This window comes from Dendrobates tinctorius, unplaced genomic scaffold (assembly GCF_039654945.1).
Source record: "Dendrobates tinctorius isolate UK_male_01 unplaced genomic scaffold, ASM3965494v1 ptg000022l, whole genome shotgun sequence".
NCBI classification, from domain to species: domain Eukaryota; kingdom Metazoa; phylum Chordata; class Amphibia; order Anura; family Dendrobatidae; genus Dendrobates; species Dendrobates tinctorius.
In genome coordinates this window covers 23,802,802-23,817,212 of record NW_027361690.1, presented here as the reverse complement: position 1 = coordinate 23,817,212, position 14,411 = coordinate 23,802,802, and the positions used below count along the sequence as shown (strand labels likewise).

The window sequence follows — 14,411 nt, the reverse complement described above, 5'->3', positions numbered from 1 at the left end:
GCACGTCCGGACAAGGCCCGAATAGAAGCCGGGGCCTGGATTAAACACGGCGGCAGCCGGGGAGCGCGGGACAGCACGGAGGCATCGTTAAAGGACGCACTGCCGCAGCGACCGCTCTCAGCATACAGCACCACTATGCAGTCCAGTAAAAAACGGGAAGGGGGGCACTGCAGGGGACACAGCAAGGCGATTTGAGCAGTGCTTCCCCGGTACTCCTTCACCACCGCCCAGGGTCCTGCTGTGGAAGTTTAAGGGACGCTAAGCTGACAGAGGGGCTAGGTGGGTCCTGACTTGCAGTTACTTACCTACTTCATCTGTAAGCTTTGTCTTGAAGGAAAACCTGGGGAAAGAGGGAGAGGTACCTCATCATCAAGGCGAAGAAAAAGGACGTCCGTAAGAAATCCCATTAGTGGACGTCCACGCCTCCCCCAACCGACAGGCTCTGGTGGGCGAGTGGGTAAGAGATGGGGGCTAGGATCGGTCTGGATCGCCTGGACACGCATCCGTGTTAGGGGCTCTTGAACCTGCCGGCTAGACATATGAGGATACGGGGTGGCAGTACACGCCACAGTCATCGTCTCTTTGTGGGAATACAGATGTGACTATTCACTCTGTATACCTCAAAAAACCTGAAAGGGAACGATGCACACTGCGGTAGATAAGGGTCAAATGAAAGACCCATGTCCACCTCCTACTGACACTAAGGCCTGTTTCACACTTCCGTTTTTGTGTCCGCCAAACGGATCAGTTTCCGTTTTTTTGACGGAAACTGATGCAAACGGATCCGTTTTTTAAAAAACGGATCCGTTTTTTTGACGGATCCGCGGTAACCACTAATGGAAGTCTATGGGACAAAAAAAACGGATCCTGCAAAAAAATGGCGGATCCGTTTTTTTACGGAAACCAACGGATTTTGACGGATTTGAAAAAACGGAAGTGTGAAACAGGCCTAAGCTAAACTGAGTAATTGAACGCCAGCCGGTGGGGTGTATAATGCGGAGGAGGAGCTAGCTTTTTTTTATGTGCATAGTGTCAGCCCATGGTTCCTGTGTCCCCCAATGAAGCGATGGAGAAAAGACCATTTCCACACTAAAGGCTGCAGATTTTATTTGTCATAGGATTGGGTTTGTGGGGTGTTTTAGAAAAAAAAAAAAAAATTTGGACTCTTCATTATGTTTACCGTATGTAAGATCTTGTGTTTTGTGGAAGAAGTTTTTTGGGGAACGGGTTGTTTTTCTTATAGAGTATAGAGATATAAGTATATATATCTTAAGTTTTTCTTAAGTATAGAGATATAGAGGGCTTTTCATGTCAGTGGAATTTTATGACAAAATATTTAATATAATTCAGTTTGTTTTTTTTCCATTAGGGGACGTTACGTTTTAGGGTGTGTGCAGACGCTGCGGAATCCGCTGCGGATTAATCCGCACGGATTTTGCAAAAACCGCAGATAAACCGCAGGTCAAAAGGCCTGCGGTTTTGTCCTGTGGATTCACCATCTCCACAATGGTGGAGATGGGAACCCGCTGCAGATTCCGCAGAAAGAATTGACATGTCAATTCTTTCTGCGGTTTCAAAACCGCAGCAAATCCGCGCGGATTTTTCCGCAACGTCTACACAGCGTTTTTTTTTTACCATTCATTTGAATGGTACTGTACACCGCAGCTAAAACTGATGCGGGTCCGCAGCGGCCAAAACCGCTGCGGAATCCGCAGCGTGTGCACATACCCTTATTCTTTTTTGTATGCTTCTTTTACAGTACTGTAGGAGTTTACAAACAATGGACAATCAGCCTGCTAGATCTGTTAGGCCCCAGTCGGCCAGTTTATGATAAAATCGCTCCTGGTGGAATGGTTGCTTTAAATTTAGAGGAGCTTCACCTCTTCCCCACAAACCACAACACGAGCACTGGAGATGGTGGTGCTGAGTGAGGGAATTGGCTGAGATCCATCATCTCTGGGGTTCACAACATCATACATCACATGATGGCATGTGGCAAAATACCTGTCCCAAATATCTACTCAAATGTAACGATGAAGCAAACAAAAATTGTCCTTTTTGTGGTTACAACTGAGTGTCACAGGTCAACTTCTGAAAAATTAGATGTTAGTAGAGAGTATTTTTCAGAAGATTCCTGTAATGGAGGCGAACGCTGACACTGCGTCCTTCCCAATCACAGAGAGCTGCTGTCTCTCCTTTCTTACACTGATCTAGGTGATCGGTACAGAGCAGGACAGGAAGCTGCTGGGACTGAACAGAGGCTGCAGGAGCTGAACAGCTGCAGGACCTTCTGCACGAAGCATTCCAGGACCTTTCAGGTCATGTTACTGATCACAGGACTTGAAAGGTCTTAATCTAGTGGATGGTCCTGCAAGTGTGTGTGTGTGTGTGTGTGTGTGTGTGTGTGTGTGTGTGTGTGTGTGTGTGTGTGTGTGTGTGTGTGTAAAACCTGCAAAAGACAAAATGAGCAAAAACCCTGCTGTAACTGAAGTAAAAGCAAAAGTGCATCTAAATAATACAGAGTTTTTAGTAATACTGTGTTTGATCAAAAATAGCATGAAAGCCAACCAACCACGACATGGTAACTCTTTTTGGGATAGTCCTATACTGTCTAATATTAAACCAAGCTCAATTTTTGTGTTTTGTGTATGGTGTGTGTGTGTGTGTGTGTGTGTGTGTGTGTGTGTGTATGCATGCATGCATGCATGTATGTGCGCATATGTAGCAGAACCGTGTTGTGTGTACATAAGAAAAAAAAAAAGTGTAAATTAGGAAATGAGCCTCGTGTGTATGTATGTGTGCAAATGTGGCCAGACCTGCTGATATTATAGTGGTAGCTGTCGACTGAGTGTAGGGTCTGTTGACATCTATTGTGTATGGGAGTGGGGGTGGCCCTTTGGATTAATCAGGCATAGTGTAACTATTGAAGTATGATTACAAAAATATCCTATAACTTACTTGGTCCATGTGAATTCTTGTCTTTCTTTCTTCGTTTGCAAACAAAGCAGAAGACGGAAGACAAATGGCTGAATATAATCAAAGGAGGTGGCAAGAAAGGTTTCTCATGATACGCCATAATGAAATGGTAACGTTGGTACTTCCATACTATATTTGATATTGACTTCACTTGGAAATACACATTGCTAAGAGAAGATTGAGAAACAACAGATACAAAAAGCAGAATGTGTTAACACCTGGAAAAGGTAAATAGTATGTCATTAGTATCAGTTTTCAGAGGTCATCTAATATCACAGGTAAGTAATGAATGTTATTGATACTAAACCTGAAAGCAGATAACATATGACCAACAAAGAGTAATAGGTGATGGTCACAGCTCATTGCCTCCCTCCCATGCAGCAATATATGTGCATAGGTCACTAAGTCTAGACAATTTTCTTATATAAATAGGTTGTTTGATGCCACAAAGTGTAAGGAAAAAAGGAGATTTTTGTGTACTCACCGTAAAATCTCTTTCTCTTAGCCTCTAATTGGGGGACACAAGACCTTGGGTGTTGTGCTTTCCGTCCACTAGGAGGCAACACTATGCTTAATCTGAAAAAGATTTGGCTCTGGCTCCTCCTCCACAGCATACACCCCTGGGAGGCATCCGCCTTACCTCAGTTTTTGTACCCAAGCAGTAGGAGGAGATAACAAATCCAACATAACCAAGCCTATAAACAAAGGCTACTATGTACAGCTCAAGGAACAATATGAGTACCCAACATAATAACAGCCCGCAAGGGCAACAGGGTGGGAGCTGTGTCCCCCAATTAGAGGCTAAGAGAAAGAGATTTTACGGTGAGTACACAAAAACCTCCTTTACTCTGTCGCCTCATTGGGGGACACAAGACCTTGGGACGTCCCAAAGCAGTCCCTGGGTGGGAAGCAATGGACGAATATTGTGCTGACAGGTCCCTAGACTTGGGACACTGCCGCCGGCAGTACCAGTCTACCCAGACTCGCTTCCACTGAGGACTGAGTATGCACACTGTATTGTTTTGTAAACGTGTGTAAGCTAGTCCAAGTGGCCGCTTAACACACGTGTTGTGCTGAAGCCTGGCGTCGAATGGCCCAGGAGGCTCCTACCGCCCGTGTGGAATGTGCCGTGATACCGGCCGGAATAGGAGAATTGTTTAGGCGGTAGGCGTCATGGATGGTGGACCTGATCCACCTGGCAAGGGTAGCTTTTGAAGCCGGTAAACCCCTGCAAATGCCTTCTGGAACAAGGAAAAAAAGGAATCAGACTTCCGGAAGGGTGGAGTCCTAGACACACACATACGCAATGCCCTGGCAAGGTCAAGCGTATGCCGGGCCCTCTGCACTCTATGAACCGGAGCCGGGCAAAGGGTCGGTAATGAGATGCCCTCATTGAGGTGGAAATCAGACACAAGCTTTGGAAGGAAGGATGGAACTGTATGGAGAACCACCTTGTCCTGGTGGAAGAATAGGAAAAGCTGTTTGCAGGAGAGCGCTGACAGCTCAGACACCCTGCGTAGCGAGGTGATTGCCACGAGGAAGACCACCTTTTGTGATAAAACTCGAAGTGGAACTTCCTTAAGAGGTTGAAAAAGGAGGTGCCTGTAGAGCAGTTAGGACCAAATTAAGGTCCCACGTATCCAGTGGACGTCTGTAAGGATGGACCAATCTGGAGACTCCCTGAAGAAACGTCCTGACTTGGTTTGTTAGCAATACGCTTCTGAAAGAGCACTGAAAGCGCTGACACCTGACCCTTAAGCGATCCTAAGGATAGGCCGGCGTCCAGACCTGATTGAAGGAAACCACGAACTTTCGGAAGAGTGTAAGGGAACGGAATTCGCCCGCGAGAGTCGCACCAAGTAAAATGCGTTTTCCAGGTACGATAAACTTTGGCGAGAGCTGGTTTCCGTGCCCTGATCATGGTTCTAATGACGTCTGGAGCAAACCCTGCCTGGGTTAAAACCCAGGTTTCAAGGACCACGCCGTCAAATTGAGAGTCCCTAAATTCTGGTGGTAGAACAGGCCGTGAGACAGGGGATCGGGACGGTCTGGAAGACGCCAAGGGGTGTCTGCTGTAATGCTGAAGGATGTCGGCGTACCATGTACGTCTGGGCCAGTCCGGCGCAATTAGGATGGTCGGAACTCCTTCCTGTTTGATCTTCCTCATGACTCTGGCCATCAGGGGAAGAGGTGGGAAAATGTACAGAAGCTGGAACTGAGTCCAGTCCTGAACCAGGGCATCCGTCCCGAGCAACCTCGGACCGCGTGTCCTTGCCATGAAAATGGAGACCTTGGCATTGAGATGAGATGCGATTAGGTCCACGTCCGGAGTCCCCCAGCGATAACAGATCCGACGAAAGATTTTTGGAATGGAGAGACCACTCCCCCGAGTCCATTTCCTGTCTGATGAGGTAGTCGGCTTCCCAGTTGTCCACACCCGGACTGTGGACCAGTGAGAGTACTGATTTCTTGTTTTCTGCCCAGCGAAGGAGACGCGCCACATCTCTCATTGCCTGGGCACTGCGAGTCCCACCTTAGTGGTTCACATATGCCACTGCCGTGGCATTGCTCGACTGCACTCTGATGTGCGAGGCCTTCAGCAGATGGCAAAAAAACTTTTAGCGCCAGGAAGATAGCTCGTATCTCCAGAATGTTGATGGGCATGGTCGCTTCTATTGGAGACCACGTGCCCTGTGAAGTAGGTGCACTGAACCCCATCCTGTTAGACTCGCATCGGTGGTCAGGACTTTCCATCGACTGGGAAGAAAGAATTTTCCTTTGGCCAGTACGGGTGGTTTGAGCCACCAGTACGGTGATTTCCTGGTTGACTCCGTCAGTCGGAACTCGCTTTCGAGGGAGAAAAGGGTTCCTGTCCCAGGATCTGAGAATGGCTAGTTGAAGAGGTCTGAGGTGGAACTGGTCAAATGGTACCACCTCCATTGCTGCTGCCATCCTGCTAAGGAGTCTCCTGGCAAACCGAAGAGATCGGCAAGGTATGTGTATTAACATGCCAACTGCACCGCGGATAGCTTGTACCTTGTCCTTGGGAAGGTGTACCAGACCCCTGGAGGTATCGAATAGGATCCCTAGGAAGATCAGTGACTGACTCGGGAGTAGTTGACGACTTCTTAAAGTTGACTAGCCAGCCTAGACGAGTTAGTGTGTCGATCATGATCGAGAGGCTGTCTTCGCAGTCTTTGACAGAAGGTGCCTTGATGAGTAGATCATCGAGACATGGGAGGACCACTATGCCTCTGGAGTGTAGGACATCCATGGTGGCTGCCATAACCTTGGTGAATGTTCTGGGAGCCGTGACTAATTCGAAAGGCAAAGCCACGAACTGGTACTGATTCTGCCCTATTGTGAACCTGAGAGATCTTTGATGAGCAGGCGCAATAGGGATGTGCAGGTATGCCTCTTGTATGTCTATGGAGGCGAGATATTCTCCCTGTTCCATAGCCGCAATGATGGATTGAAGGGACTCCATGCGAAACTGCCGAACTCTTACAAACTTTTTGAGTTGCGTTAGGTCCAGGAATTGGCCGAATGCTGCCTCCCTTTTTTGGGAACCACGAATAGGTTGTAGTAGAGTCCTTGGAATCTCTCGTTTTCGGGAACCCGTATTATGACTCCTGCTTGAAGGAGAGAGAGACACTATTTCCTTGACCCAGCTGTCCTCTGTAATAGGCAGCCAGACTTGCTGAAAGATTAAAAATCGACCGCCTACAGGTGGGGTGTCTTCCGTATTTCGTGAGTCATGACGAGGAGAAATTCTGGAATTTCCCTCCTTTGGGCTTTGCCTGGCCTGATGTTGACCGCCAATTCTTGTCCGTCCTCTGTGCTGTCCTTTGGTTGTCCCTGTGAGGGGGAACGGTTGTAATTCCGTGAAGGACGTGAAGCGGCCTAGCCTGAGGAGTTCCGAAAAGACCGGAACTTAGCCTGGTTACGTCGCTTAAACATACGTTTAGGTTGCGGTTGGGGAAGAAAGGTACTCTTACCCCCCGTGGCATTGGAAATCATCTTGTCTAATTTTTTCCCCGAAAAAAAATCTCCCACTGACGTACGGGAGATCCGTAAGAGGCTTGTTTGAAGACGTGTCCGCTTCCCATTCTCACAGCCAGAGGATACGTCTGATTGTAATTACATTCGCTGCTATTCCTGCTACGCCTCTTGCAGAATCAAAAGCTGCAAGGCGTATGTAATCTGCCACCACCGCTATCTGAACTAGTTGATCGAACATCTGAGGAGCAGACTTTTGGAGGCTCTCCTGCAATCTTTTGACCCATGCCAGAATGGCAGTGGCTGCCCACGTTGAGGTGACCGCGGGAGCCAGGGAGGCTCCTGCAGCCTCAAAAAATTGAACGAGCCATGCGCTCAACCTGCCAATCTGCTGTATCCTTCAGGGTTGAGCTATCTGGCAGTGAGAGGAGAGACTGTGCTGCAAGCTTAGAGATAGGGGGATCGATTTCCGGTGGATCTGTCCACTTCTTGGTCTTTTTGAGAAAAAAGAGAGTATCTAGCCCTTTTTTACGGTTTTATTTACGGTTGGCGAATTTTTTGGCAGGTTGCGAAAAAAGCTTATCAAGGATGTCCTGAAAGCTTGGGTGATCAGAAAAAAAACTTTAGGGACTTCAGGGACCCCTCAAAACAGATTTTATGTTTTGGGGGTTCTTGGGGAGCATCGGATAAAACCAGCACCCGATGAATAGAAGTGATAATGTCCTCAACTAGCGCTGTATTGCTAGGAGGACAAGGAGCCTGAGACTCCTATGTTTCCTTTTCTGATTCGGAGTCACAGATGCCCTCTGAATCCTGCGCATCGCTGAGGCGTTGCCTGTAGGGAAATCTGGACCGCCGCTTTTCCATGCCCGAAGATCTCTGTGGAGATCTGCTGCGCCCGTCTTTGGAACGAGACGGTCTAGGATACCTAGAATTACGGTGTTTCTGCGTAGAGCGGGACGACCGTGAGCCATGGGAGGACGTAGCTGAACGTGACCTATGGAGCCGTTCACTACTAGCATTGCCAGGGACTGCCTGTCCGCTTATAGCTGGGATATGACCCTGCATAGCCTGAAGCAATGTGGAAGTCAGCGTATCTATGGACTGTGACATAGATGCGGCCCATACCGGCATGTCAGTGGAGTTGAAACAGTGACAGGAGCCTCTTGGGGCACTGACCCAGCATTTTGGGAACAACTCTAGCAGTACGGTGCATGTTGCCACTGGGAAGATTGGCTTTACAGGCTGAACAAACTGCGTAACAGCAGATAAACCTGTTTTTTTTTTTGTTTTTTTTTCTCCTTCTTTCGGACCTGGAGACCGACATAGTGCACTGAGTGACGGCAGGTTATTCTGACCAAAAACCTTACTGGGGTGGCTATGCAGAGGAGCGCTATAGGGAACCTATAGGGAGTCTGCGTCCACAGCAGGATAATATCCTGCTGTGCCTTACCCCACCGGTGTGCTCCTAGATCCGGCGCCAGCAGAAAAACTTCGGTTCTGCGCCCCCTGGAGACTGTGCAGCGTTCTTGAGTAATATAGCAGCGGTGTTTTTTTTTTTTTTTCTTCTTCCTTCTTTCCCTGAGGTAAAGAGGTGGGAGGGAGGAGGGGCGGAGAGCAGAAAAAGGGCGCGCAGCCAGGCAAAACTGCGCCTTCCTGGTTCGATCCGCCCCCTGTATGACGCTGTGCAGCGTCATTATCATCATCCAGGGGGGCGGGCCGGGGGCGGTAACAAGGGCAGCGGCTTCGGCTTAGGCCGAAGCCGCGGTCTAAAGTACAAAATCCTGCCCGGGAAGGGCTCCAGAGCGGCGCGGTAGTCCGGAGGGGTGCAGAAAACGAACCAAAACCCCCCCCGGATGAGTGCCATATCGCCCGGACGCCCCTATATACGCAGCGCAGCCCTGTGAAGGGTCTTTTTGACCCCTTTAGAGGGCTGACGCTGCCGCAGGGACAGGAATCCCTGCATACTGTGGCCCAAATATGACAGCCCCCGGCCCCATAGCAGACCACAGCAGTGCTGGGGCTACAATAAAGTTAGCGCTGCGAACGCAGCTCCTACCTGCGGCGTCTCAACCTAACATCCCTAGAGGGGGTTAGGGAGGGCGCTTCACCGCCATCAGGAGGAATTCTTCCTCACCTCAGCCTCAACCAAAAAGGCCCAGGGCCTGGGGAGGGAGGGGGGTTCTCGACCTCGAACCATGCACTCGAAGGGCTGGGGAGGGAGCGACATGGGGAAGAGCCATCTCTACCTCAACCGGGTACCGCTAAAAAGAGGACCGAGGAGGGAGCCATGCCGGGAGTCTCAGAGAGACCCTCTTTTCTTCATCTGTGTCAAGAAGAATCTTCTTATGGTGTGCCTCCTTGCGACACTAAGCAAAAACTGAGGTAAGGCGGATGCCTCCCAGGGGTGTATGCTGTGGAGGAGGAGCCAGAGCCAAATCTTTTTCAGATTAAGCATAGTGTCGCCTCCTAGTGGACGGAAAGCATAACACCCAAGGTCTTGTGTCCCCCAATGAGGCGACAGAGTAAAACAAAAATACTTTCTCAAAAGATTTGTAAGTGGGAGTAAGGGTACAGAAGCCCCCAAAAAGTGCTAAGTGAAGTGTTCTGCCCAATAGTGTCCAATCAGCAGAGAAGAGCGAGCGGTAGATGCACACACAGCATCACCCATGGTAGACACACTGATTGGGCATTTCTTATTATAGTACTGTATTTCAACCATATAAGAGACTATAAATATGGTAATTTTTGTCGGTCTTAAAATAAAGGAATCAAATGAATCTTTAAAAAAGACGATCTGGAACAGGGCTCCTTATCTCCCTTTGGTAATACCATTTTTATTGGAAAGAATGGGATTCATGTACATGAACCCTCATGTATTGATAGCAAATCAACATTCAACAATTAAAGCATAATTGCAAACGACTTACTTAAAAAATGCAATGAGAAGATTCACCATAATGATGTATTGCACAAAGAGGTAGACAGCTTGCAGAAATGGAGTCAGCCAAGTTCCAACAGCACACAATTCTTTCACTTCAGAGTTTTCAGCACAAACTATAAAATATAATATACTTATATATCGGATATGAAATCAGTGGGGAGAAAGTGTTTGTTTTTTTTTTTTGTTTTTTTTTAAAAAAAAAGCACACATTAAAGACATCACTTCCTTTTGAAAACCGCAATTAAATTTGAGGTATGTAAAAATGTCACTAATGGCCGATACGTAGCACAGTAATTACTAACGCTGACCTACACAACCGTCCATAATCTGTCTCCTCCATACACAGTATACAAAGCCGTCCACAATGTGCCTTCTCCTCTGTATATTCCCCAAATAATTTTATGATATCTACAAACTGGTCCTCCTAGGACCTCCTTCTCTTCTCCACAGTCTTACGTTACCCACCCAATCGCCTCCAAGAATTCTCTCGAGTATCCCCCATCCTCTGAAATTCTGTGCCTTAACACATCCGATTATCCACCACACTTGGAAATTTCTGATGGAACTTAAAAACCCACCTCTTTAAAGAAAGCTTACAGCCTGCAATGACCCCCTGCCTGCTTACCACCACCAAAGCTGCCGCAACACTAACTTACGGTCTCCTTTCCCATTATCCTGTAGAATGTAAGCCCACAAAGGGCAGGATCTTTTCAGTACCAATCTGTCATTGTTAAGTTTGTTCACCGAAATTTATTTTCGTTCTTTGTATGTAACCCCTTCTCATGTACAGCAGCATGTAATCAGCGGTGCGCTTTAAAAAAAAAAAAATGAAAGATGAAAAAAATAAATTAAAAACCCCAAAAGATTGCTTCGGATATAACTAAGGGTCCCGTCACACATAGCGACTCACCAGCGATCCCGCCAACGATATCAACGTGTCAGGATCGCTGGTGAGTCGCTACATGATCGCTGGTGAGCTGCCAAACAGACAGCTTCACCAGCGATCAGGACCAGCGACGCCGAGCGCGCGGCGTCGCTGTGTACTTTAGTTACCAGCGCGCTGATGCAGGGAGCTGGTAACTAAGGTACACATCGGGTTTCTAAGGGATGTGTGTCACTTAGAAACCCAATGTGTACCTTAGTTACCAGCTCCTTGCATCAGCGCGCTGGTAACTAAGGTACACACCGGGTTTCTAAGGGATGTGCGTCACTTAGAAACCCGATGTGTACCTTAGTTACCAGCTCCCTGCATCAGCGCACTGGTAACTAAGGTACACAGAGGGTTTCTAAGCACAGCGCAGTGCTTAGAAACCCTGCATTTACCTTAGTTACCAGCTGATCGCTGGTCTCCCGCAGCGATGCATGCTGGCCAGCGGGAGACCAGAGACCAAAAAAATGTCCAGGGCTTTCCTACAGCGATCAGCAATACCGGCAGGGGGGGCGGTCGCTGATCGCTGTCACACACAGCGATCTCGCTGGTGAGATCGCTGCTACGTCACAAAACTTGTGACTCAGCAGCAATCTCGCTAGTGAGATCGCCATGTGTGAAGGGGCCCTTATACAGCAAAAAGACTGCCTCACAGATCTCGCCTGTGTCTACATGCTGCATACTCATGCTCCTCAGTTTACACTATGAGGTAATCCACATAACCATAACCAAATTGACCCAAGAATCTATTGCCCACACCAAATAACCCAAATCCAAACCACTGAACACCCACTTAGGGCCATCTAAGAGCTTAATATAGCAATGAGGATCAAAATGAGGGCTCCACAAAACAAGGCAAAATTCTGCTTGCCCTTTGACCGGGCTGTGAAAAGCGGGAATTAGAATCTGAATAGTTGCTTACTCTTTAAAAATCTTTATTACCAAATAAAATAAATATATAAAATAGCTTCTATTACCGTCTATTTCATAAGCATACACTTCACCAAACATCATCCAGTAAGGCTGGAAAACAATATTCCTAGCAAGGGTCCAACTTGGTCCTTCATATGGATAAAGAATTGCCTGTCTTGGAACGCCATAACTCAGGAGCACAACAGCCATAATGACAACGATGTAGAACATATTTGCAACCTGTCGGGGGGGGGGAAAAAAAAAAAAAAAAAAAGTGTATGGCATTATTTCACGATAACCTTGAAGATCACATTAAAATGTCATCAAAGTGTGCCACACTTGAGGACGTACCATTTTGCCAATCATCATCACGTATGGTCCAGCTTGTTGATTGACGGCCAAAAAATCCAGTAATCGGACATACCAGAAAATGATATTCAGGCAATATGTCAGTCTTCCAGCAATAAAGACAGAATTATAAGGATCTTTATCGTCATCACCATCACTGTCTGATAAGGGGTCCACGTTATAATTATAAGCTCCAAGTCTTAGTCCACACCCGATGAAGAAAGTAACAATAGCGATTGTATCTGTGATATTAAAATATTCCCCAAACCACACTTTTATTTTCTGATTGATCTTCCCAGCTTCAGACATAAAAATCTGCAATGGAGAAAAAAAAAAACTAATAATTACTTAAGATCATTTTAAAATGGTGTCAAGCCTTTGGCTACAAGTTTGCAGTCACTATGCTCAATGCACTTTGGATTGAGAGAGGCCGCACATGTCTAGTCAGTACGTGACCACACGTACGCAAATCACATACTTGCGGTCACGTGCCCACCAGTCCTGGTACCGACAGCACACACGATGTGAGAACGAACAAGTCTGCAGTCACAGTGACTGCAGGCTTGTAGCCTAAGGCCTGTTTCACACTTCAGTTTTTTGTGTCAGTTAAAATCCGTCAAAAAGGCGGAAAGCGGATCCGTTCCTAACTGATGTGAACGGATGCCACCGGGAAGGAAGGAGAGACAGCCACACAGCGACAGCGACAGCCACACAGCGACAGCGACAGCCACAGCGACAGCCACACAGCGACAGCGACAGCCACACAGCGACAGCGACAGCGACAGCCAGACAGCGACAGCCACACAGCGACAGCGACAGCCACACAGCGACAGCGACAGCCACACAGCCACACAGAGACAGCCACACAGAGACAGCCACACAGAGACAGCCACACAGAGACAGCCACACAGAGACAGCCACACAGAGACAGCCACACAGAGACAGCCACACAGAGACAGCCACACAGAGACAGCCACACAGAGACAGCCACACAGAGACAGCCACACAGAGACAGCCACACAGAGAATTTTTTTTTTCTCTGTCCGCCAGAAATGATTTCAGGGTTAAATTTCCTCCTGACTTCATTCCTCCGGGCATGCGCTCTATAAAAATGCGGATCCTGCAGTACAATAAACGTTACATGGTCCGTCCAGGCATCTCGGCGGACGCAAAAAAATTGACGGATCCGCAAAAAAACGGATCCAACAGATGGCCACCCGTCAAGATCCGCCGGTAATGCAAGTCAATGGGAAAAAAAACGGATCCGCCACAAAAAATGGCGGATCCGTTTTTTTTTGCAAAAACGGCGGATTTTGACTGATGGTCAAAAACGGAAGTGTGAAACAGGCCTTAGTCTGGACCACCCCTTCAATGTAAATTTCTGTTTATAGAAACGTTGAGTGACAACCAATATGGCTTCTGTTACAGGTAATATGTGGCTGTCACCTAAAATAGGACCAGTCAGTTTTGGGAAAAACACAAAGATGGTTTCCGGTGTCCCCCAAGTGGAATTCTTCTGAAAAAGCACGCTAAACCACTGCATAAGAGAGAACTAGCAGAAGGCGACCACAGGTCATCCCCACCACCGATGCTTGCAGTAGCCTCAGCTGTGAGCTGTGCATGCCCTCTAAATCGCCCAGATCACAGCTATGGGAAGCCAGGTGCCATTTTACTGCAGCCCAGCAATATGCGCTGAGCTACAATCGCTCCGTCCACACTCATGGTGCTCAGCGGCAGGCAGAGGGGTGGTCCAGGGCACCCTGATATTCTACTACTAATACCTAGCTTCCCAGCTATTTTCACTGCTGGAAATAGTAACAGCCGCCGCCCTGTTCTGAGATGTGAAAGCAAGACTGTGGCTGTGACTTACTCCAGAGGTGAGAACGGCTTGGCACTATAGTACAATGGCAGGGTGCCCAGGACCTCCTCTCACTGCCCGCCACGACTATTGCAGCTCAGCGCATATTGGTGGGCTTTTAGCTCAGAAGCAAGTATCACACAGCTGTCAAAAAACAGTTGTGGAGTGTCGACTTCAAATGACACCAGTACCTCTCCATTTCTTAACCGGTCAGATCTTCTATCACTAAATTAGAAAGAATATACACACGTGGTCAAAATTGTTGGTACTCCTCGTTTAATGACAGAAAAACCCTCACAGAAATAACTTGAATCTGACAAAAGACAATAAAAAAAATCTATGAAAATGAACAAATGAAGTCAGACATTGCTTTCCAACCATGCTTCCACAGAATTTAAAAAAAATAAAACTCATGAAATAGGCCTAGACAGAAATGATGGTACCCT

The 14,411-nt window shown here is 47.6% G+C and overlaps 1 protein-coding gene across 3 annotated transcripts in view; it reads right to left on the bottom strand.

The window, feature by feature from the left end:
- Positions 1 to 14,411, bottom strand: part of LOC141084081 (transient receptor potential cation channel subfamily M member 7-like) — a 166,054-nt gene that overhangs the window by 57,806 nt on the left and 93,837 nt on the right. For all 3 annotated transcript variants that reach the window (XM_073568497.1, XM_073568498.1, XM_073568499.1), the window contains 4 exons: positions 12,111 to 12,422; positions 11,825 to 11,999; positions 9,906 to 10,032; positions 2,959 to 3,143 (listed from right to left, as the gene is read on the bottom strand). In XM_073568497.1, coding sequence (XP_073424598.1) covers positions 2,959 to 3,143; positions 9,906 to 10,032; positions 11,825 to 11,999; positions 12,111 to 12,422 — 799 coding nt within the window. The remainder of the gene's footprint in view (positions 1 to 2,958; positions 3,144 to 9,905; positions 10,033 to 11,824; positions 12,000 to 12,110; positions 12,423 to 14,411) is intronic.